Below are 22,230 nucleotides of genomic sequence, written 5' to 3'. Positions count from 1 at the left end.
ACTGTCTCAAAACAAAACAAAACACAACACAAAACCGAAAAAAAAAACACATCGCCATAGTCCAGAACAAAGGCAGTCAGTGCTTCTACTTACAAGACCTGGGAAAGTGCGAGACCCCTGGAAAATCGTCTCTCAACAAGCACTTTTCTTTTAAAAAAAATCACCGCACCGGGCCCCAACACGTACTTATTTTTTTTTTTTTTTTTTTGAGACAGAGTCTCGCTTGTTGTCCAGGCTAGAGTGAGTGCCGGGGCGTCAGAGCTCACAGCAACCTCAAACTCCTGGGCTCAAGCAATTCTGCTGCCTCAGCCTCCCGAGTAGCTGGGACTACAGGCATGCGCCACCACGCCTGGCTAATTTTATATATATATATTAGTTGGCCAATTAATTTCTATTTATAGTAGAGACGGGGTCTCGCTCTTACTCAGGCTGGTTTCGAACTCCTGACCTCGAGCAATCCGCCCGCCTCGGCCTCCCAGAGTGCTGGGATTACAGGCGTGAGCCACCGCGCCCGGCCCACATTTGCCTTTAAAATTTAAGATACAACTTAATGAGCGATTAAACGATTATGAATTTAATTCTTCATTCACCCTGCGTTTATTAAGCGTTGCCCTGGTTCTAGGTGGTTGGCACGGCGGTCCGGCCCCTGCCTTCCAAGGCGCGCGCCGCCGAACCGGGAGGGAAACCGACGGGACCGAGGGCTGCAAACACGGCGCTCACAGGCGCGCGGGCGGGCAGCGGGAGACTCCCCAGGCCGCACCCTCTGCGCACAAAGGTGCAGAGTGAGCAGGCGAGGTAGTGACCGCACGGAAAGCGGGTTCGAGGCTCATGCGGTTGGTGTAGCGGCCGCGGGAGCCATTTCATAGCAGCCAGCTCGCACCCTGGGCCGCAGCCCTGCGGGTGAGTTCGTCAGCCTCCTCCTCCCTCTCCCCGGAGGCCCCCCTGAGCCCCGCTCCGGGCCCCTCCGTCCCTCCCGCGCAGGCCCCGCCCCGCCTCGCAACGCCCCGCCCCCCGCGCTTCCGGCCCCGCCCGCCCCGCGCGGGGGACTGTGGGAGCGGCTTCCTTGGATGCGCGCTTGGCAACGGCTGCGGCGTCGCGCTCGGGCCTACGGAGGCTCCGGGCAGATTCCGTCAAACGCCGCGTCTTCCCCGGGGGCGACTCGTGGTCGCCCTGCTCCCCTCAGCGCGAGGTAGGAGAAGGGGCCGGGGCCGGGGCTGGTCCCTTCCGACCGTCACCCGCCCGCCGCCTGTGTCGGCGGGCCGCGAGGGGACCCGCCCGCCGCCCCGTCCCCGGCTCCTGTGGCTGGACGCGAACTGGAGGGGCCCGGGCCGGTCCGCTCCGGGAGGCGGGCGTCGTCTCTCGCTCGGCGGTCTCCCGGCCGGCGGGCTGTTCTTGCGCTCGGGGCGCGGGTGGGCGTTGCTGCTCCCCTGGCCTGGCTGTCCCGAATCACAGCCCTCGGCGGGACCTCCAGACCCAGTCAGACCCTCGCACCGGCTCTCGAGGGTCGCCGCAGATGGGGTGCGCGTTGCTCTTGCGGTTTTGTTAGGTGAAGCACTTGAAAGTGGCGGACAAAAGGCGGAATCAGAAAGTGATGGTAAAAGTACACAGCGGAATGCATAAAGCACGGACGTACTTAGCCGCACAAAGATGGAGAAATCCAAAAACATGAAGTACTCTTCTCCCAAGATTCTTTCTAAGCCTCAAATTACCTGTGTTCTTTTGCCAGTCTGATTATCTGATCGTGAACTTTTGAGAAAGTACAATAGGCATTTTGGAAGTAGACTACATCACACACAGCAGAAGAGTATAAAAAAGTAACTTTGGCATTTAAAAAAGATTTTGCTGACGTTTATGTTAAATATAGGTGGCATCATCCCCAAATTATTTCAACGTGAGAGGCTTGTTATGCATAGAAGCTGCTGTTCGAATATTAATAGCTTAGAGAATCCAGAAACCTGTGTTGTAACATTTGTTCTGCCGCCCATAGCATAGCTGTTAGCCATGGGTGATTCCCTTCACCTTTCTTGGCTTCACTTTCCACATCTTTAAAATTGTATGTTCCAACAGATGTCTGTTCAGCTAAAGTCTCTTGCGGGTAAAACCTTTTTAAAATCTGTTTACAGACTAGCTGAAAGGATCTCTAATTCTAAAAGTTGCTTGTTTTTACAACTCATTATATGCTAAACTGACTTAAATAGGGCTCATAATCGGGAAGTTCTTGTGTAGCATAGTGGTTCTCAAAGTGTGAACCCCACACCAGCAGCATCAGCATTATTTACAAACTTGTTAGAAATCCACATTCTAGCCTTATGTAGTAGCTCCGGGCTGTGATCCCAGTGACTGGGGAGGCTGAGGAAGGAGGATTGCTTGAGCGTAGGAGTTCAAGGCTGCAGTGAGCTATGATCCTGCCACTGTACTCCAGCCAGGGCAACAGAATGAGACCCAGTCTCTAAGGTAAATAAACCAAAATCGACATTGTAAGGGATGCAAGTGGTGATGATTGTGTCCCCCCATTCAAGTCTTATTGAATAAGAAACACTGGTGGCTGGGGAGCAGCAATATGAATATAATAAACCTTTAGGTTTCTGATGTATGCTAAAGTTTGAGAACCACTGGTTTAGTATTATCTGAGCTAAAGCTTTTAATTAAAAATATTTTATAGTTCTTCTATGAATAACATTTAATACCTTTTGGAGGTATTTTGGAATGACCATTTCTATCTGATTGACATTTGTTCTCATACTAGGGAATTTTCATCTTCAAAAAGTAATGAGAAATTAACTGAAAATGGATCAAAGATCTAAATGTAAGAACTAACACCAAAAAACTCTTATTTATTTATTTATTTAGTTCTGAGACAGAGTCTCTCTTTGTTGCCCAGGCTAGAGTGAGTGCCGTGGCGTCAGCCTAGCTCACAGCAACCTCAATCTCCTGAGCTCAAGCAATCCTCCTGCCTCAGCCTCCCGAGTAGCTGGGACTACAGGCATGCACCACCATGCCCGGGTAGTTTTTTCTATGTATATTAGTTGGCCAATTAATTTATTTCTATTTATAGTAGAGACAGGGGTCTTGCTCTTGCTCAGGCTGGTCTCAGACTCCTGACCTTGAGCAATCTGCCCGCCTCAGCCTCCCAGAGAGCTAGGATTACAGGCGTGAGCCACCACGCCCGGCCCCCTAAAAAACTCTTAGAAGAAAACATATGTGTATATCTTCTTGACATTAGACTAGACAGTTGTTTCTTAGATGTGATACCAAAAGTACAAGTAACCAAAAAAAAAAAAAATAGATAAATTATACACCATCAAAATTAAAAAATTTGGTGCTTCAAAGGATATGACCAAGAATGTGAAAAGACAAGGCACAGATGGGAGAAAATATTTGCAAATCATATATATAGGGTCTAGTATCCAGAATGTATAATGGATCCTGTTATATAAGACAACCTAGGTTTTAAAAATGGGCAAAAGACCTAAACATACATTGCTCCAAAGAGATATATAGCCAATAAGCACACAAAAAGATGCTCAGCATCATTAGTCATCAGGGCAATGCAAATAAATACCACAGTGAGATATATGAAATATATATTTCATATATACTAGAATGGCTATATCAAAAAGGAACAATAACAAATGTTGGCTAGAACATGGAGAAACTGAAACTTTTACACATTGCAGGTGGGTATAAAATGGTGTAGCCACTTTGGAAAACAGTCTGTCAGATGCTCCAAAAGTTAAACATGACCCAGCAATTCCATTCCTAGGTATATACCCAATGGAATTGAAAATAGATATCCATGTTAAAATTTGTACACAAATGTTCATAGCAGTATTGTTCATTAAAGCCAAAGAGTGGAAACAATCCAGATGTCCATTAATTAATACATGGATAAGTAAAATGTAGATGTATTTTTAATATTTAGCCATAAAAGGGAATTAAGTACTGATATATATTACAGCATAGATGAATCTTGAAAACATCATGCTGAGAGAGGCCAGGCACAAAACCCACATATATATGATTCCATGAATATGGAATGTTCAGAATTGGCAAATCCATAGAGACAGAAAGTAGATTAATGGTTGTCAGGGACTAGGGGAAGGGAGGAACAGAGAGTAGACTGCTAAAGGACCCCAGGTTTCTTTATAGGATGATGAAAATATTCTGGAATTAGATACTGGTGATGGTGGCACAACCTTGGTAATATACTATAAACCATTCAATTGTGTACCTTAAAAGGGTGAATATCATGGTATGTGAATTATATCTCAAAAAAGTAATTTTTTTTCACTTTCCTGACCAAAAGCTCAAAAAAGTAATTTTATTAGTATTATAAATATACATAAATAGTTTTTTACAGGTTATGAGAAAACATAGATAGGAATTATAGAAGCCACATATTTGCTACTATGTTGAAACTTTCTTAGCAATTTACTAGCACACATAAAATGTACAACCTTTAAAATACAGGCGGGCGCAATGGCTCACACCTGTAATCGTAGCTCTCTGGGAGGCCAAGGCAGGGATCGTTTGAGCTCGGGAGTTCGAGACCAGCCTGAGCAAGAGAGAGACCCCATCTCTACTATGAATAGAAAGAAATTAATTGGCCAACTAATATATATATATATATATATATATATAAAATTAGCCGGCCATGGTGGCACATGCCTGTAGTCCCAGCTACTCGGGAGGCTGAGGCAGCAGGATTGTTTGAGCCCAGGAGTTTGAGGTTGCTGTGAGCTAGGCTGACGCCATGGCACTCTAGCCCAGGCAACAGAGCGAGACTCTGTCTCCAAAAAAATAAAATAAATAAATAAAATACATGTATATATTAATATTTTAAGATAGACAAAGTAATTCAATACCACATTTCTTGGATAACAACCACTCCCCCATCTTCCACCCCCCCAAATTACCTAAAATATTGACTTGATTTGAATGATACTTCTGGGGATTCTTGCCAGATTCTCTAATAATTATTACATTTACAGTATATATATATATACAGTAATTACATTTCTCCCATGCTTCTGTTGTAGTCAAAATAAAATGTAGAGCCTAGATATGGTGGCTCAATCCCAGCACTTTTGGAGGCTGAAGTTGGAGGATTTCTTGAAGTCAGGAGTTCAAAGACTAGCCTGGGCAACATAGTGAGACCCTGTCTCTAAAACAAAAATTTAAAATTAGCTGGGCGTGGTGGTGCACACCTGTATTAACATCTATTTGGGAGGCAGGAGGATTGCTTGAGCACGGAAGTTTGAGGCTGCAGTGAGCTATGATCACAGTAGTGTACTGCAGCCTGGGCAACAGAGCAAGACCCTGTCTCTAAAAAAGAAATACATAAAAATAAATTTTTAAAAAGCATACAGAAAAATTTCTAAATTTAATGTTTTATTTGGGAAGAAAGGATTGCAATTCAGGGTACCCACAGACTAGGTCATCTTCAGTATGTCCAAAGAACAAAGAGGAGGTTGAAATTTTTATCAAAAGGAGAAATGTTACCTAGTGCTCTTTGTGAAAGTTCATTGGCACTAGTGAGTTTCTGGGAAACTGAGGCAGGTTCCAATTGGTGGGTGATGGAGGTGGGCTAAAGTAGTCCTAGAGTTGCAGCAAGTTATATTAGCAGCTGTAGATAAAACTGGTGTCAGGGTGCAATAGGCAGTGTTAGCAGCTGGACTTGCAGAGAATTTCATTCTTGGAGCAGTTGTGTGTCCTGAGTGCTTTTTCCCCTGGCTTCTTGACTCTGTTTTAATTGAGTATGACAAGAATCACCCAGTTGGTATGATCAATTTTCACACTTCTATTTTACTTTACTTTGACATCTATTTTATTCTGTCTTGCATTGTTTCTCAACATTTCATTACAAAAATTTTCAAATGTGCAGCATAAAGAATTTTACAATGAATGTTATACCTGCCCCTGGATTCCACCATTAGTGTTTTTCTACACTTGCTTTGTCACATATCTGTCCATTTATCTATCCCTCCATCCCCTCTATTAATCCATCTTATTTTGGGCATTTCAAGGTAAATTAAAAATATTGAGTTTTCCTTAAATGCTTCAGTGTGCATGTTAATTATAGTTTGATATTTTTTGCAGTTTTTTATTTTGAGATAAAATTTACAAAGCAGAAATCTCACTTATTTGCTGAGTTTTCACGAATGCATACACCTGTGTAACCCAAACCTCTGCCAAGATATAGAACATTCATCATCACCCCAGAAAATTCTCTCATGCCCTTTTGCATGCAATCTCTCACCCCCTGATTGTTTTCTATCTTAGATTAGCTTTGCCTTTTCAATAACTTCATATATATGAAACGGTACATAATGTACAGTTTTATGTGAAGCTGCTTTCACTTGGCATAATTGAGATTCTTTCATGTTATTAGGTTGGTGCAAAAGTAATCGTGTTTTTGGACCATGAATTTTAAATCATTGTAACTAGGCTCAAACGCATCTTTATTAATCAAAATAGGAACCATTACAATCAACACATTTTTGCCAATGAAAAAAAGTTTGTTTATTCCTGTAGCTTAAAAATTCATGCTTCAGGATTCAGCGAACTCTCTTGTAAGGCATTTTCTGCATCCTGCTGGTTGTGGAAGTGTTTTCCCTGCAAAAGTTGTTGAGGTGCTTGAAGAAGTGGTAGTCGGTTGGCAAGAGGTCAGGTGAACATGGCGGATAAGGTAAAACTTCATAGCCCAATTCATTCAGCTTTTCAAGTGTTGGTTGTATGACATTCACTTGCCTTGTCATGGAGAATTGGGCCCTTTCTGTTGACCAATGCCGGCTGCTGGCATTGTAGTTTTCAGTGGATTGTGGATTTGCTGAGCGTACTTCTCAGATGTAATGGTTTCGCTGGGATTCAGAATGCTGTAGTGGATCAGACTGGAAGCAGACCACCAAACAGTCACAGTGATCTTTTTTGGGTTCAAGTTTGGCTTTGGGAAATGCCTTGAAGCTTCTTCTCAGTCCAACCACTGAGCTGGTTGTCACCTGTTGTATAAAATCCACTTTTTGTCCGTCATAGTCCAATCAAGAAATGATTTGCTGCTGCAGTAAGAGAAGATGACACTTCAAAATGATGATTTTTTTTTTTTGGTCACCTCTTGAGGCACTCACTCATTGAGCTTTTTCGCCTAGCAATTTGCTTCAAATGCTGAACGACTATAGAATGGTCGACCTTGAGTTCTTCAGCAACTTCTTGTGTAGTTGTAAGAGGATCAGCTTCGATGATTGCTCTCAATTAGTCATTGTCAACTTCCAGTGACTGGCCACTGCACTCCTCATCTTCACGGCTCTCGTCTGCTTTGCAAAACTTCTTATATCCCACCACTGCACCGTACATTCATTAGCAGTTCCTGGGCCAAATGCGTCGTTGATGTTGCAAATTGTCTCTGCTGCTTTACAACCCATCTTGAAATCAAACAAGAAAATTGCTCAGATTTGCTTTTTGTCTAACATCATCTCCATAGTCTAAAATAAATATAAAATAAACAGCAAGTTATAGGTCATTAGCAAAAAAACATAAAGCAAGAAATGTGCATTAAAATGATGTATAACATAACCACATTTATTTAAGTATGTATTGTCAAATTTCAACAATGTTAAAACTGCAATACCCCCCTTTGCACCAACCTAATATGTCATTAGTGCATTCTTTTTTACTGCTGAATAGTACTTCATTGCATAAATATGCCACATTTTGCTTATCCATTTTATTGATGGGCACTTGGCCTGTTTCTCATTTTTAGCTATTGTGAATAAGGCTATGAGAAAGAAAAGAAAACTTTTATCTTAGAAATGAGAGCCTCCTCTAAATTATCAGGCCCAAAAGGGCATGGCAATGAAACAGCAGTCATATCCCACTTTCCTTCTGGGGCTAAGTAATTGTCTCTTAAAACTGCTTGCTATGGCCACAAGTACCTATAAATTAACCTAACCATGCTGCAGGCGAGGTGCTGTAACCCTTACAGTGTACAGCCAGTCATAATCAATGTTATTTCTATAAACCAACAAGACTTCCTGACAAATAACTTTGTATCATCCCACTCCTTGCCCCCCTTTTTTACCTTTAAAAATGTTTTTGAACAGAGGCCAAACGGAGCTCACATCCAAGGTTACTTGGGTTTGAGTCTTCCAGGCAACTGAACTTATCTTGGCTCAAATAAACAATAATTTTTGCCTCAGTTTCTTTCTTTAGGTTGACAGCTGCTGTGAACATTCTTATACAAATCTTTTTGTGACATATGCTTTCATTTCTCCTGGGTAAATGCTTTTGAGTGGAATTGCTGGGTTGTAAAAGGTGTATGTCAATTTTATGAAACTGTTAGACCTTTTCCCAAAATTGTACCATTTTACACTTCACCAACAATGTATGGTTACTCTGGTTGCCCCACATCCTTGAGGACATGATGTGTTTTTGGTCTTTTTAATTTTAGCCATTCCGATGGGTATGTGTGGTTTTTGCCTTGCATTTTAATTGACTATTGCATACCTTTCTTCTGCACTTGCCACTAAGCTCCATGAAAATCAGGACAATCAACTGTACCCCCTCTAGTTCCTGTCACTGTTCTTTCAATGTTGTAGGTGTGGAATAAATGTGAAACCAGGGTAATGAATGAGTGTTTTGACAGTTTGGGGAATTTGATGTGAAAAAACATTCAAGGCATAAAAATTTGTGTAGATAGATTTGACCAGAAAGGTTGTTAACCATCTATCCTTTGTTTGAATTAAGAATTATTTCTTAAACCAAGAAGATATTTATACTGCCAATTTTTCATAGGTACAAATGATGCAAAATGTGCACCTGGCTCCAGAGACAGATGAAGATGATCTTTATTCTGGTTATAATGACTACAATCCAACCTATGATACTGAGGTAAACAAAAAAAATTTTTTTTGTTTTACATTGGTCTTTGTTAAGCTGATTTATGAAGACTTAGGGTTTGAGAGTTCTGCTTTATTATGATTTAAATTAAATAAGCTGAGTAATAAACCTAGAAAAATGCTGTTACTGAAGATTCTGCTAACTTCTACCCAAAAAATAATTGCAGCGGAGAGGAAGATCATGAGACAGGTATGGAAATGAATTAAGATGACTTATCTACTTGTATTCCTCAGCGCTTGCTATCCAAATGTGTGACTTAGATCACCTGAAGGTACCTGAAATCAGTTTTTTTAATGCTCTGAACTTGAAATGTCATGTAGTTTTTTCTTCTTTTAATTTAGTTAGTTAGAGTATTTTATAGAAAATAGGAAATAGATATAAAACAATTAAAATCATAGAAACTGTCACCACCAGTCACCCAGGGATAACCATTAACTAACTTGCACCTTGCTAAACATTTTCCTATGGACATATATGTATGCTTCCATATTTTTAGATAAAATGGGATCATACTCTGTGTAGTATTTTGTAACCTGCTTTTTGTATTTCATGAATATCCATTTATTTCAGTAAGTCTGTATCTGCTTAATATTTAATGATATGGTAATTTAAAAGATGAAATTGTTACTAAGACAAATTTGGATGTTTTAAATCTGTTTATGTCTCTTGTGAGAGTTACAGTTTCTGAATTGTAAAAAAGAAACCACATGCACACACACACACACATACACACGAAAGCCAAAAAAATCTCTTTATAAAGTTACCTTAAACTTGTGTGGGGAAAAAAAAGTAAGGATGAAAAATGTGGTTGTTAATTTACTTACAAATATCTAAGAACCAAATACAGCCAGCCCTTTGTATCCATGGGTTCTGCATTCATGGATTCAACCAACCTTGGATTGAAAATATTCAGAAAAAAAATTCCACAAAGTTCCAAAAACAAAACTTGAATTTGTCATGCTGAGTACTATGTTGAATGCACAATGTGTGACATTATATTAGGTATTTTAAGTAATCTAGGGATGATTTAAAATATATGGGAGGATGTGCGTAGGTTATGTGCAAATACTATACCATGTTATATCAGGGACTTGAGCACGGACAAATTTTGGTGGTGGTGGGGTCCGGGAACTAAGCCCTCATGGATACCAAGGGACAACTATATTAGCATTTATACCATGTTAATTTAGGAAATCTCATTCTTTCTAGAGTTTTTCTTAGAGCTTTTGTAATAGTAATTTTTGAAGTTTTTTTCCCCCTTTGGAGTAAAATGGTGGTCTGTGAATTTGAGAACTAAAAAGAAAACAAGAACAAAAATAGAAACCATTCACTTTTTCTATGTAAAATAAAAATCTAGGCAAAATCCAGGTGGGCCTGTAGTCCCAGCAACTTGGAATGCTATGGCGCAGGGATCACTTGAGCCCAGGAGTTTGAGGCTGTAGTGTGCCAAGACCCCGTGCCCGTGAATAGCTGCTGCACTGCAGCCTGGGCAACATAGCAAGACTCTGTCTCTATAAAAAAAGCGAGGGGGATGGAATCTAGGTGATACTGATTATTATAGAAAATTTGAAAGGCCTAGAAAATTGGAGAAAAAAGAAATAAAGTGATGTCAATCTTGTCACCCAAAGATCACATCTATGTTGGATGTACTACCTGATGTTTTGCTGTATTCCCTTTTCTTTTAATATACATAAATATTTCCAAACACACACAAATGATTATATAATCTCTTTTGTAAAATTTACATTGTAACATAAGCATTTTCTGAAGTTAGTATAAATCATGAAAACCATTGAGATCTCCCCATTCTCCCAATTATAAAAATAAGACATGCTCATTCTTGAATATAGAGTTACCAGTAATCAATCTTATCACTCAGAAATAACTACTATAACATTTTGTTGCTTTGTCTTTCCTTGATGTATATACGTATACAATTTTACGTGCTTGGGATTTTTTAATGTGCTTGGAATTCAGCAAACATTTACTTTTCTGTTTGCTTTTTTACATTCAGCTACATCATAAGCAATGTCTCATACTAAATATTTAAATAATATGATTTTAGTGGCTACATAATACTGAAAATACATAGTTGATAAGAAGTATTTTCTCATGTTAGGATTTTTTCTAGTTTTCCACTGTTGTAAATTACATAGTGATGAATAGTTTTATGCATAAATAATTTTCTGTGTTTTGATGAAACATTTCCTGGGATAGAGTCCCAGAAGTGGAATTAATGGATTGTGAAGATGATCACTTTTAAAGCACCTTAGAAACTTCCAATCTCATTAGGTTGTCACAGTGTGGCTGCATGATTTAGTCTGGAACAAATACTCAGAATATCAGACTCAAAAATAAATATACAGTGAAATAGAAATAATGTTTGGTTTATGCCTGGTTTTCTTTTGATCTTAATTAGCTAATAAGTTCAATATATAATTGAAATATTTGAAATAATTGCTTAAGATGTTAATAGAATATGTAATTTGTTAATCAAGTCACAAAAAAAAATTACAAAAGTTGTGTTAGTTTGGTGTTTGTAACTGGAGAATTTGTTAACTGTTCTTTTTAGTTTGTCCTTTAGTTAGAATTTATTGAGCTGATTAGTCAAATTTTACTAATAATTTAAGAATGTTAGTAGACATCATTTTACCAAAATATCTGCCAAATGAAAAGTATAATTAATTATGCCAAACATTACGTATGCCTTTGGCTTTATATTTTATACATAAGTTTTCAGGTGCTATGGCTGACGGAGAATTGTTTACTTATTAAATTTTATGTAGTTAATGTGAAAGGTTATATAGATAATTTAAAGTAAAAGTTAAAGAAAAATGATTGTATGTAATAAAATTATGCTTTAAGGTGTGTTGTGGCTGGGTGTGGTGGCTTACACCTATAATTCCAGCACTTTGGGAGGCCGAGGTGGGAGGATTGCTTGTGACTGGGAGTTTAAGACAAACCTGGACAACATAGCAAGAAAAATATTTTTCTACAAGAAAAATTTCAAAAATAGCCAGGTGTGGTGGCGTATGCCTATAGTTTCAGCTACTTTGGAGACTGAGGCAGGGGAATCTCTTGAGCCCAGAAGGTTGAGGTTACAATGAGCTATGATCTCACCATTGCACTCCAGCCTGGGTGACAGAGTGAGACCCTGTCTCAAAAATAAAATAAAATAAATAAAATTCTTATATTAGCATTCTTATTATATAAATGTTTTATTTTGATTATCTGCAAATTTTTTAAAAAGTTAATTGATAGTGACTCTTTTTATGTATTATATTTATTTTTAAATAATTGCAATGCATATTTTTGTGGGAAGTAGATCGAAACAAATCAGAGGCAAGTATGAGAACTGTGCATAAAGTGTGTCTGAAGGGTTAGAGCCAAAGTGTGTGTTGAGGAAGAAGTAGGAAATAAAGGCTGGTTAGAAGATTGGTGGATGGTTAATACTGGGTGCTTTTAGGTGACTATAAAAAATGGCATTTTGTCCAGGAAAGCCCAGATCACTTTTATCCTGCCATTGACTAATGTTCTTTTCGTCAAATTCCCAGAGGGGGAATATAAGTACAGGTCAGGAATCAGCAAAGCAATATAACATTTTATTTCAACTGAGACATTGATTCCAAATGGCAATCCAAGGCAGGTTGGTGGAGCCCTCCATTTGCCTAGAATAGCTCCAGTCTGAGTCTCAGACTTTACCTCTCCAGTGACAAAAGGTCCTTTTCATTTGGGCAAATGGAAATGGAACAAGAAGTAGTGTCCCATTCATTGCTTGTAGAGAATATGGCCTTTTCTGTCCTGAGGCTTTCTCAGGTAGGGTTCTAGCGTGGTCCCAGCATATGGGAGAAGAAGAGAGGCAAGGACAGAGAGGGAGGGAGGCGTGGGAGCAGAGAGAGAAAAAGAGAGAAAGAGGTGTGAACCTCACTTCTTACTGTTCTGGCCACGAGGAAGAAAGAAACAGAAGAAAGGCCATCTCCTTGCATACCTGATCAGTGGCATGATCACAGCTCACTGTAACCTCAAACCCCTGGGCTCAAGTGGTCCTCACCGCCTTGGCCTCCCAAAGTACTGGGATTATAGGCATGAGCCACCACTCCTGACCCTACTTGATCTTTTATCCAGGTATTATAATACCATCCATTTCAACTGTGACCAATAAGATGTCCTTAAAATTGACTAACATAATTGCTACCCCTCTTCCTAGGAAAGGAAGGAGCTTTGATATTTTGGGTAGTATGAAGAGGGGAGATTTGATGACAGAGTCCTTGAGCCCCTACCCAAATGTCAACACTTGGGGTAAAGTGAATTATAGAGGATCTTGAATACCAAACAGGAGTTTAAACTTTCTGCCCCCTCCCACCCAATTCTCACTTCCTGTTGAATTTGCCTTTTTATTTTAGGAATTGGAGAATGACACAGCTTTTCAGCAAGCCGTGAGAACTAGTCATGGCAGAAGACCTCCAGTAAGTGAAAACAAAATTTTTTTATTATGATTTTAAAAAAGCACATCACATATTACATTTATATCTTAACCATTTTTACCTGTATAGTTTAGTAGTGTTAAGTTCACATGGTTGTGAAACAGATTTTCAGAAATTTTTCGCCTTGTAAAATCTGATACTCTGTACCCATTAAACAAAAACTCCCCCATTTGCCCCCACCCCCAAAACCCCTTGTAATCACTGTTTTACTTTCTATTTTTATCAATTTGACTACTTTACATAAGTGGAATCATAAGAGTATTTGTTTTTTATGAATGGCTTATTTCACTTAGTATAATGTCCTCAAGGTTCATCTGTGTCATAGCATGTGACAGAATTTCCTTCTTTTTTATGTGTGAATAGTATTCCATTGTACCTATGTGCCATATTTTGTTTATTTATTCATTAGTCAGTGGGCACTTGTCCATTTTTGTTACCGAGTTGTAAGAATTCTCTCTATATTCTGGATATTAAATTCTTATCAGATATATGATTTGCAGATAGATATTTTCTCCCATTCTGGTTTTCCCAACACTATTTGTTAAACAGACTGTCCTTTCCTCCACTGAGTGGTCTTGGCACCTTTGTCAAAGATCATGTGACCATACATGCAAGGGTTTCTTTCTGGGCTCTCTATTCTGTTCTGTTGGCCTTTATGTCTGTCTATATGCCAGTAACACACTGTTTTGATTACTGTGGCTTTGTAATATGTTTTGAAATCAAAAAGTGGGAGCCTGCCAACTTTGTTCTTTTTCAAAATTGCTTTAGCTATTCAAGATCCCTTGATATTCCTTATGAATTTATTGATAAATCTTTCAGGTTATGCAAAAAATGACATTGGGATTTTGATAGGGACTGCATTGAGTCTGTAGGTCACTTGAATAGTATCGACATGTTAATGTGAAATCTTCCAACCCATGAACATGGGATATCTTATTATTTATTTGTATCATCTTTAGTTTCTTTCAGCAATGTTTTATAGTTTTTAGTGTACCTAATAAGTGAATTTTAAAGTATTCTAGATAAGAGAATTTCCTTATGTTTTTGAAAAGATAAATATTATTTATATAAAGCATTGGAATTATGTTTACCTAACGAATTCATTATTTTAAAAATATTTGCCTTTCTAATTTTTAAAGTAACATAAATATTGATTCTTCAAAACATTGGGGCTTAATTTACAAATTACTGCTCCCTTATATTAATTAATACTCTCCAATAATTCTTCTGCTGGTACATAAATTGCTAGAGTAGTTTTTTGAATTACTATTCAAATTTTTATCTGTATTATACAAAGCATAGATACCTGCCTTCTACAGTGTATGAAATCTGCCAAGATTTGTTTGTAGTTGAAAATAAACAAGATTGGCACTAAATAAAACAGTGAAGTATAGAAAATTCTATCCCTAATGTTCTATGCTTAATATTTGTTTTTAAAAATACTGCATCTCCCCACCATCTAATACCATATGTCAGTGGTTCTTACCTGAGGGCAGTTTACTTAACCCCCTAGGGGGAGGAAACCTGGCAATGCCTGAAGATATTTTTGGTTGTCACACTTGAGTGGGTGTTGCTGGCATTGAGTTGGTAGCAGTCGGAGATGCTGCTGCTAAACATTTTACGATGCACAGGCCAACCCCCAGTAATAAAGAATTATCCAGGCCAACCTCCTCTGCTTTAGGTGAAGTGTCTTCCTGCTTTTACCTTCCCTCACTTTGTCACTTTCTCCCTCCCTTTCTGCCACGCATACTTATTTAGCAAACATTAAACCACTTAACATGGGGAAGGATCTTGGGAATAGCTTGCCCATCTCATTTAGTGTAAGTGAATTTAGTGGGATTCCCTGCAATGAGTTTGGCTAAACTACTGCATAGGTAGAGGACACAGTCCTCCATAAAACTGCTCACACTTCTCACACCAACTGCAAGTTCTGGGGCTTCCTGAATTACCCTCAGGTTTGATAATTCTCTGGAAGGACTCACAGAACTCACTAAAATCTACTATACTCACAGTTTATTACAGGGGAAAGATACCAGTTAAAATCATGAAAAGGAAGAATTGCAGAGTCTAGGATCAGTCAAAACATGGGGCTTCTGGTCATTCTTTCCCTGTGAGTCCAAGGTTGGCAGTAACTTTTCCTGGTCACTGTGTGTGACAGTACTCAGAGAGTATTGCCAACCATGCAATCCCACCCAAGACTTCAGTATGCAGAGTTTTACAGGAGCTCAATCACATACTGCTCATGTGGCTGACCTATAGTCTCCAGGCCTGCCCAGAGATTTGGGCTCATACTCTGAAAGTTGATAGGTCCCAAAGTCCCCATTGTAAATCATGTTGTTAGACTGTCCAGTGGCCATAGCCAAGGCAAACAGAAATACTCCTATCAGGCAGAACATTCCAGGGGCATAGAAATCACCTCTCAGTAGCCAGTACCAAAGACCAGACCTCTCTTTGGGTAAAGTTAACTCTTCATTACACATTCTGTAACCCATATTTTAATTATAAGGTTATCTTCATTATGGAAAGAGATTTCATAGGCTCTGAATTCTTCCAGTAGGCTAGTGACTAGATGGTAAGCTGTTTGAAGAGGCAGATTCTTATTCATTATTCTTTTCCATTATTCTTTATATACTATAGGTGCTCCATAAACCTTTATTGAATAACTTAGTAAATCAGTTAACTTTGTTTTCAGTTAAGTGATTTTAGATATTAGACAGAAGGTGATAGTTTTGCCAGGCTGGCCCTTCAAAGATCTTTAGAAGTGATTTCAGAGATCCTCATTTTATAGATGAAGAATCTGAAGCCTGGAAAAGCCAACATCTCCCAGCTATCTGTAACTGGGATAGAGTTTGGGTCTCTTGATCCTCTATTGAATGATATTTTCATCACACTCTACTTACTATATTAAATAGGAAAAAGTTTTAGGACCAGCAAACAGGTCCTAGTTTCACTTAAGAGGGATAAAATTCTAGGTTTATCCCAAGGAACTTATAATCTTCAGAGTGAAAATTAAATGGACACAAGTGGATATTACAAGGCATAATGCAATTCATTGTAAAAAAAAAAAAAAGACATAAATGGCTATGAGACCATAAAGAGAGGTTATTTACTGCTAGTTGGGACAACCATAAGAGACTGCTTAGAAGATAAATTTAGATTTGAATATTAAAAAGGATATGTAGAATTGAGACTGACCTTGAGATACAGGAGGAAGGGCTTTGCAGGTAGGGTGCAAGGTGAATAAGGGAAGAGAGTGTAGGAGCCGCCCAATGCTGACAGCAAAAACCACAACAAACAAGCAAACAAAAAAAACAGATCTAGTCATTAGGTAGCAGTAAAAAAGAATAATGATTTCTTTTCCTCAGTTTGTTCTCATAGAAGGAATTTCTATGAGAATCCATCTCTCTTTTTCAGCTTTTTCTAAGACCTGGAGCCAACCTTATCAAGCATGAGTTTTAAGCCCTAGAATATGTATAAAATTAAAATATCTTCCCATAATACGGCAAAGAATCAATGATTAAAGTTCACCTAACAACTTTATATGTTAACATCTATAATTCAGGCAACTGGTTTTCTACAAAATTAACTGTTGTGTGTGTTTTTTCCATACTTTCCCTCTAATGATGTTTTCATTATTATTCAGTTCAAAATATTTTCTAATTTCCAGGTTAATTTCTTTGACCCATGGGTTATTTAGAAATGTATTTCTTAATTTCCAAACATATTAAAATTCTCTTGTTATCTTTGTGTTACTGATTTCTAGCTTTATTCTTTGATGGGAAACATAATCTGTATGATTTCAATTCTTTGAAATTTGTTAATATTCCAAGTGCATTTTTAAAGAATATATGTTCTGCAATTGGCAGGTACAATGTTATATGTCAGTTAGATGAAGTGTGTTAATGGTTTTGTTCAGATGTTCTATATTTTTACTGATTTCTTTTTTTGTCTACTGATTCTATTAATGAGAAAGTATGATCAAATCTTGTACTGTGATTGCGGATTAGCATATTTTTTGTAGGTTTTTTGCTTCATATTATGCGGAGCAAAGATATTTAGAATTGTTATATTTTCAAAGTAAAATGAGCCTTTTATTATTATGAATTATCTATAGTAATGTTTTTTGTCTATTTTGTCAGACATTAATGTATTAATATAGCTATGAAAGCTCTCTTTTATCTAACATTTGCATTATTTATCTTTCCCATTTTTTTATATTATTTATCTTTCTTTTTTTTTAGACGCTTCTTAGAAGTCAATTTCCCATTTTTTTATTTCCAACTTTTCCATATCCATTTAAAAAAGTCTTTATTAGCAGCATATAGTTGGGTTTTGTTTTTTTAATAATTGGTTTGACAATTTTATTCTTTTGTTTCATTTATGTTTAATGAAATTGTTGATTTGGTTTAAAATTTGCTTTCTTACTATTTGTTTTCTCCTGCCTCTTTTATGTTTCATTTTTTTTCTTTTCTTGACTTCTTTTGTTTTTTATTATTCTGTTTCCTTCCTCTGTTATCTTAGTAGTTTATATTCTCTGACCATTCTTTTACTGTTGAACTAAAGATTATAACACTATTCTTTAACTTATTAAAGTCTAGTATTAAATTAGTAGTTTTACTACTGCCTGGACAATGCCAGAATTTCATGTATTTTTTATATTCTAGTTCTAGAATTTATATGTATTCCTTTTTTATATTTTTCAGTTCTTTGCTGAAATTGCCAATCTTGTCTTTTCATTCATCGAACATATTAAGCATAGTTATTTATATGTTAAAGTCTGTGTCTGATATTTCCATTCTATGTGTTCCCTTCTGAGTTTCTTTCCATTCTTTTGTTTCTCACGGCTTTTGGTTAGGTAGCCTTGCCTTCTATGTGTGTGGTTGGTTTTGATTAAATGACAGACATGGTAAGTGAAAAATTTTAGAGGTAATTTATGTCTCTATTATCTGTGCTATTCAGTATGAGAGCCACTAGCCACAAGTAACTATTTACATTTAAATTAGTTAAAATTAAGATAAAACATCCATATCCTTGTTGAACTGCCTACATTTCAAATGCTCATTTCAAATGTGGACAGTGGCTATCTTATCAGAAAGAGCGGATATAGAACCTTTCCATCACTGCAGAAAGTTCTGTTGGATAGCACAGCTCTAGAGGATCTTATCTTTCACTATAGAGAATTTACTTTTTCTTATGGCCCTAGAGGCACTAGGAATCCCTGATTACCTTAATCTACTTGGGTTTGAGATGATCCTAAATTGGACTTCAGCCCTTACAGGGGCTGGTATACTTCTATTTTCCATTTTGTCTTAGGGTGTAGCCTTTTGAGTTTACAGTCTAAAGCCTCGAGGATTACTAGGGCTGCCTCCTTGGCAGGCCCTCAACTCCCATGTTTGCCCCCTCAGACTCTGAGTTTGTCAGAAGCTGGGCCCAGTTTCTCAGCCATGCCTTCGGAATTAACAGATGCCTCTGGGAGGGAAGCAGGCCCAAACGTGGGCTAACCTCTCTAGCCTTCTCTTCCCTTTTTATTTTGAGAACTTGTAATTTTTCACGTCTCGTTGGTTCTCTAATGTATTCACATTGATATATTTTTTAAAAATGTCTCTAGCCTTTTTAACTGTTCTTAGTGGGAAAGTTTTTAAAACAGTAGTCCATCATAGCCCAAAGGAGAATTCCTCCATGAATGATATTTAATCAAATATTTTAAACAAATCTGCCTAACAGTTAACGTGTTTATTATACTTCCACCAATGGCTCCATTTGATTCTAACTACAATTCTGTGATCAGTATACTTTGTATCCTTATTTTAAAGATGAGGCCTGGCATGGTGGCTCAAGCCTGTAATTTCAGCACTTTGGGAGGCAGAGAGGGAGGATCACTTGAGGCCAGGAGTTAAAGACCAGCCTAGGCAACATAATGAGACCCTGTTTTTACAAAAAAATTTTCTTAAAAATTAGGTGTGTGTGGTGGTATGCACCTGTAGTCCCTGCTACTTAGGATGCAGAGGTGGGAGGATTGCTTGAGCCCAGGATTCAAGACCAGCCTGGGCAACATAGTGAGACCTTGTCTCTACAAAAAAATTTTTAAAAATTATCTGGGTGTGATAGTATGCACCTGTAGTCCCTGCTACTTGGGAGGCTGAGATAGGAAGATAGGTTGAACCCAGGAGTTGGACATTACAGTGAGCCACAGGTGACAGAGTCAGACTCTGTCTCTAAAAATAAATAGATAAAAGAGAAAATTTAGGTTCAAAGAGATTAAGAAACACAACTAGTTGATTGAGAGCTGAGGTTCAAACCTAGGTTCTCAGACTCCACATCTTGTGTCTGTTTGACCTAGTGGCCGGCAGTAATATGTATGAAGTAAATGTTTAACGCATGACAGATACAAAGTATAAAGTGAAAGCTTTCTTACTGGCATCTCAGGTCATTCTAAAGTCCCCTTTCTCCTTTAAAATGAATTCCAGAATGAGTCTCCTTCTCAAATGCTTAAAATACCTGAGCTCCCTAATATTTAAGATAATTTAAAAGAAATCTAAATATTATGGAAATATTTCTTTATTGATGAGTCTATATTTTCCATTTCTTTTTTCAGTTTTCTATTATATAGTTTAATCTGAATCCTGTTAACTATGTTCTTTTTCCTTCCGAAGATAACTGCTAAAATACCAAGCACTGCAGTTACTAGACCTATAGCTACTGGATATGGGGTAGGTTTTTATAAGGTGAAAATATTAAGATGCTTTTTGTCATAACATAGCTTACTTTAGGCAGTTTTAAATAATTTTAATTATCTTCCAGTTCATGACCCAGATATCCATTTTGGATAGTTATGAACATTATGAAAGTCTAATTTGATTAATAGCTTTGAATATTCTAGTCATTTTGATTTGTAAATATGTCAGAAAATATTTTGTTGCCTTTTTCCATTTGTAAACCTTATGTTTGTTGATTGACTTTCTTTCATTTTCTACATAATATAACCAAGTCTCATGTGTATTTCATTCATTTATTTTATGTGAAGTTAAATGTTATGTAAGTGTAATAGTGTTTATTATTGTAAAAAACTATCTAATAAATACAAAATAAAATTTAAGAAAAATATTCAGAGGTGTATATTTGGATATTATATTAAAGATCTTTGAAGGAAAGGGATTATATAAAACTCCATGAAAGTAATAAAACTTTTAATCGTCCCCAAATTACCTACAATTTGGACATTTTAACTTACATGAAATAATAGAGGGATGAGAAAAATGGAAGAATGAGGTGGAAGAGCATTTCCTAGTCCTTATAGTAATATTTTCTTAGGGTTCAGAAAAATGGCTTCAAAACCTAGAGGTTCAGAGAACTTGCCTTCATATGTTCCTTTGTATGTGTGAAGAAAGTAGCCTTCTACGTAATATAACTGTGTGTCATATGAAATATGCATTTATTAATCAGCCTGAGCATGTGTTACTCATAAACCCGATTTTTGGTGGTGGTTCACAATAAGAGGCAGCAAACTTTTTCTGTGAAAGGCCAAGCATTTTAGGCTTTGCGGGTCATATAGGCTCTGTTACAGCTATCCAACTCCGCATTTGGAATGCAAAAGCTGCCACAGACAATATATGTAGGAATGGGACATGGCTGTGTTCTAATAAAACTTTATTTACAAAGGCTGTGAGTTGTGGTTTGCTAACCCCTGTTTTAGAGTTTCATAGTTTGATCTTATACCCTCAGGTGGCAAATGGAAAAAATTATGTTTGTTTACTTACAAAATAGGTTAATGAAAATAGTTACTAAGAAGACTTATATAACTTGGTTTATAAAATTAAAGGCAGATGTTTTTAGGAATCCTTTTAACTTACTTTTCTGTTTACTAGTCTAAGACATCACTGGCATCATCAATGGGAAGACCAATGACAGGGGCTATTCAGGTATCTCTATCATATGGTTGTTTATTTTGTACATTTCTTGTGACTTGAAATTTATGACCAAAGTTTTTTTTTCTTTATTATATCATTTTACAATGTTAAGATGTTACTTACATAGTTACCTTGATTATTTAAAATGTAGATTAAGGGTTGAACTCTTTTAAATTTTTGGAGGCAAGATCTTTTTGGATTTGTTTACTTAGGTCTCAAATGAAATCCCTTTGGGGAGTGGACATAGGACTGATAGTTTGTTTATATGATATTTTCTGAGACCCATTTTTCCTATGTAACCATTTAAAGGAATTTCTTTGGTTTCTCTCATAGGTGTATAGGGGACCAAAGAAAAGTAAGGGAGTAGCTAGCTAATATGCTAATTCGTTTTTTTCTTTTCAAACTGAGATAAGCCCAGTTAGATCAAGGAATTGAAATTTTATAGGGGAAAGAGAAAGGATTAATACATGAGGAGGCAGAAAGAAGGAGTAAGCAGATAGTGACTAAAAATCACTGTTAAATCTTGGAGCCATATTGAGATATGTGTCATGTACGGAACTGTAAAGAGGAGTTTAATCTTATTTAAAAATATTTTTTAAATGATTCCTGTTCTTTGAAGGATGGAGTTTCTAGACCCATGACAGCAGTGAGAGCAGCTGGTTTTACCAAAGCAGCTTTGAGAGGTTTGTTTATACTATTTCTACTAATAATCTTTTTCAGATATTTTAATTTTTTACTGTTTTGTGAGTTTAAATATTACTACTATTTTTAATAAAATCTAACATGCCATTGATTATAAGGTAGACCATTATTTTAGGTACCATTAAGAAAGGAAAAGGGTGATGAAAACCTCCCACATCTCAGTTGAGGTGGTAATTACACCAGTATGTAATTTGTCAAGACTATATACTTTAACTATACACTTAAAATATCTACATTTTATCTTA

The 22,230-nt window shown here is 37.3% G+C and overlaps 1 protein-coding gene across 3 annotated transcripts in view; it reads left to right on the top strand.

Moving 5' to 3' along the window:
- The first annotated feature begins 1,033 nt into the window (after positions 1 to 1,033).
- The window catches only part of IFT88 (intraflagellar transport 88), an 81,700-nt gene continuing 60,503 nt past the window's right edge, over positions 1,034 to 22,230 (top strand). For 2 of the 3 annotated variants that reach the window (XM_076009564.1, XM_012778654.3), the window contains exons 1-6: positions 1,034 to 1,189; positions 8,788 to 8,883; positions 13,296 to 13,358; positions 20,030 to 20,086; positions 21,242 to 21,295; positions 21,903 to 21,966. In XM_076009564.1, the coding sequence (XP_075865679.1) occupies positions 8,794 to 8,883; positions 13,296 to 13,358; positions 20,030 to 20,086; positions 21,242 to 21,295; positions 21,903 to 21,966 (328 nt within the window). In that variant the 5' untranslated portion in view covers positions 1,034 to 1,189; positions 8,788 to 8,793. The remainder of the gene's footprint in view (positions 1,190 to 8,787; positions 8,884 to 13,295; positions 13,359 to 20,029; positions 20,087 to 21,241; positions 21,296 to 21,902; positions 21,967 to 22,230) is intronic. The other variant, XM_076009563.1, reaches the window with a different exon arrangement.

The sequence above is a fragment of the Microcebus murinus genome, chromosome 13 (assembly GCF_040939455.1).
Source record: "Microcebus murinus isolate Inina chromosome 13, M.murinus_Inina_mat1.0, whole genome shotgun sequence".
NCBI classification, from domain to species: Eukaryota; Metazoa; Chordata; class Mammalia; order Primates; family Cheirogaleidae; genus Microcebus; species Microcebus murinus.
The sequence above is the reverse complement of the archived record's forward strand: the minus strand, read 5'-3'. Positions and strand labels throughout refer to the sequence as shown.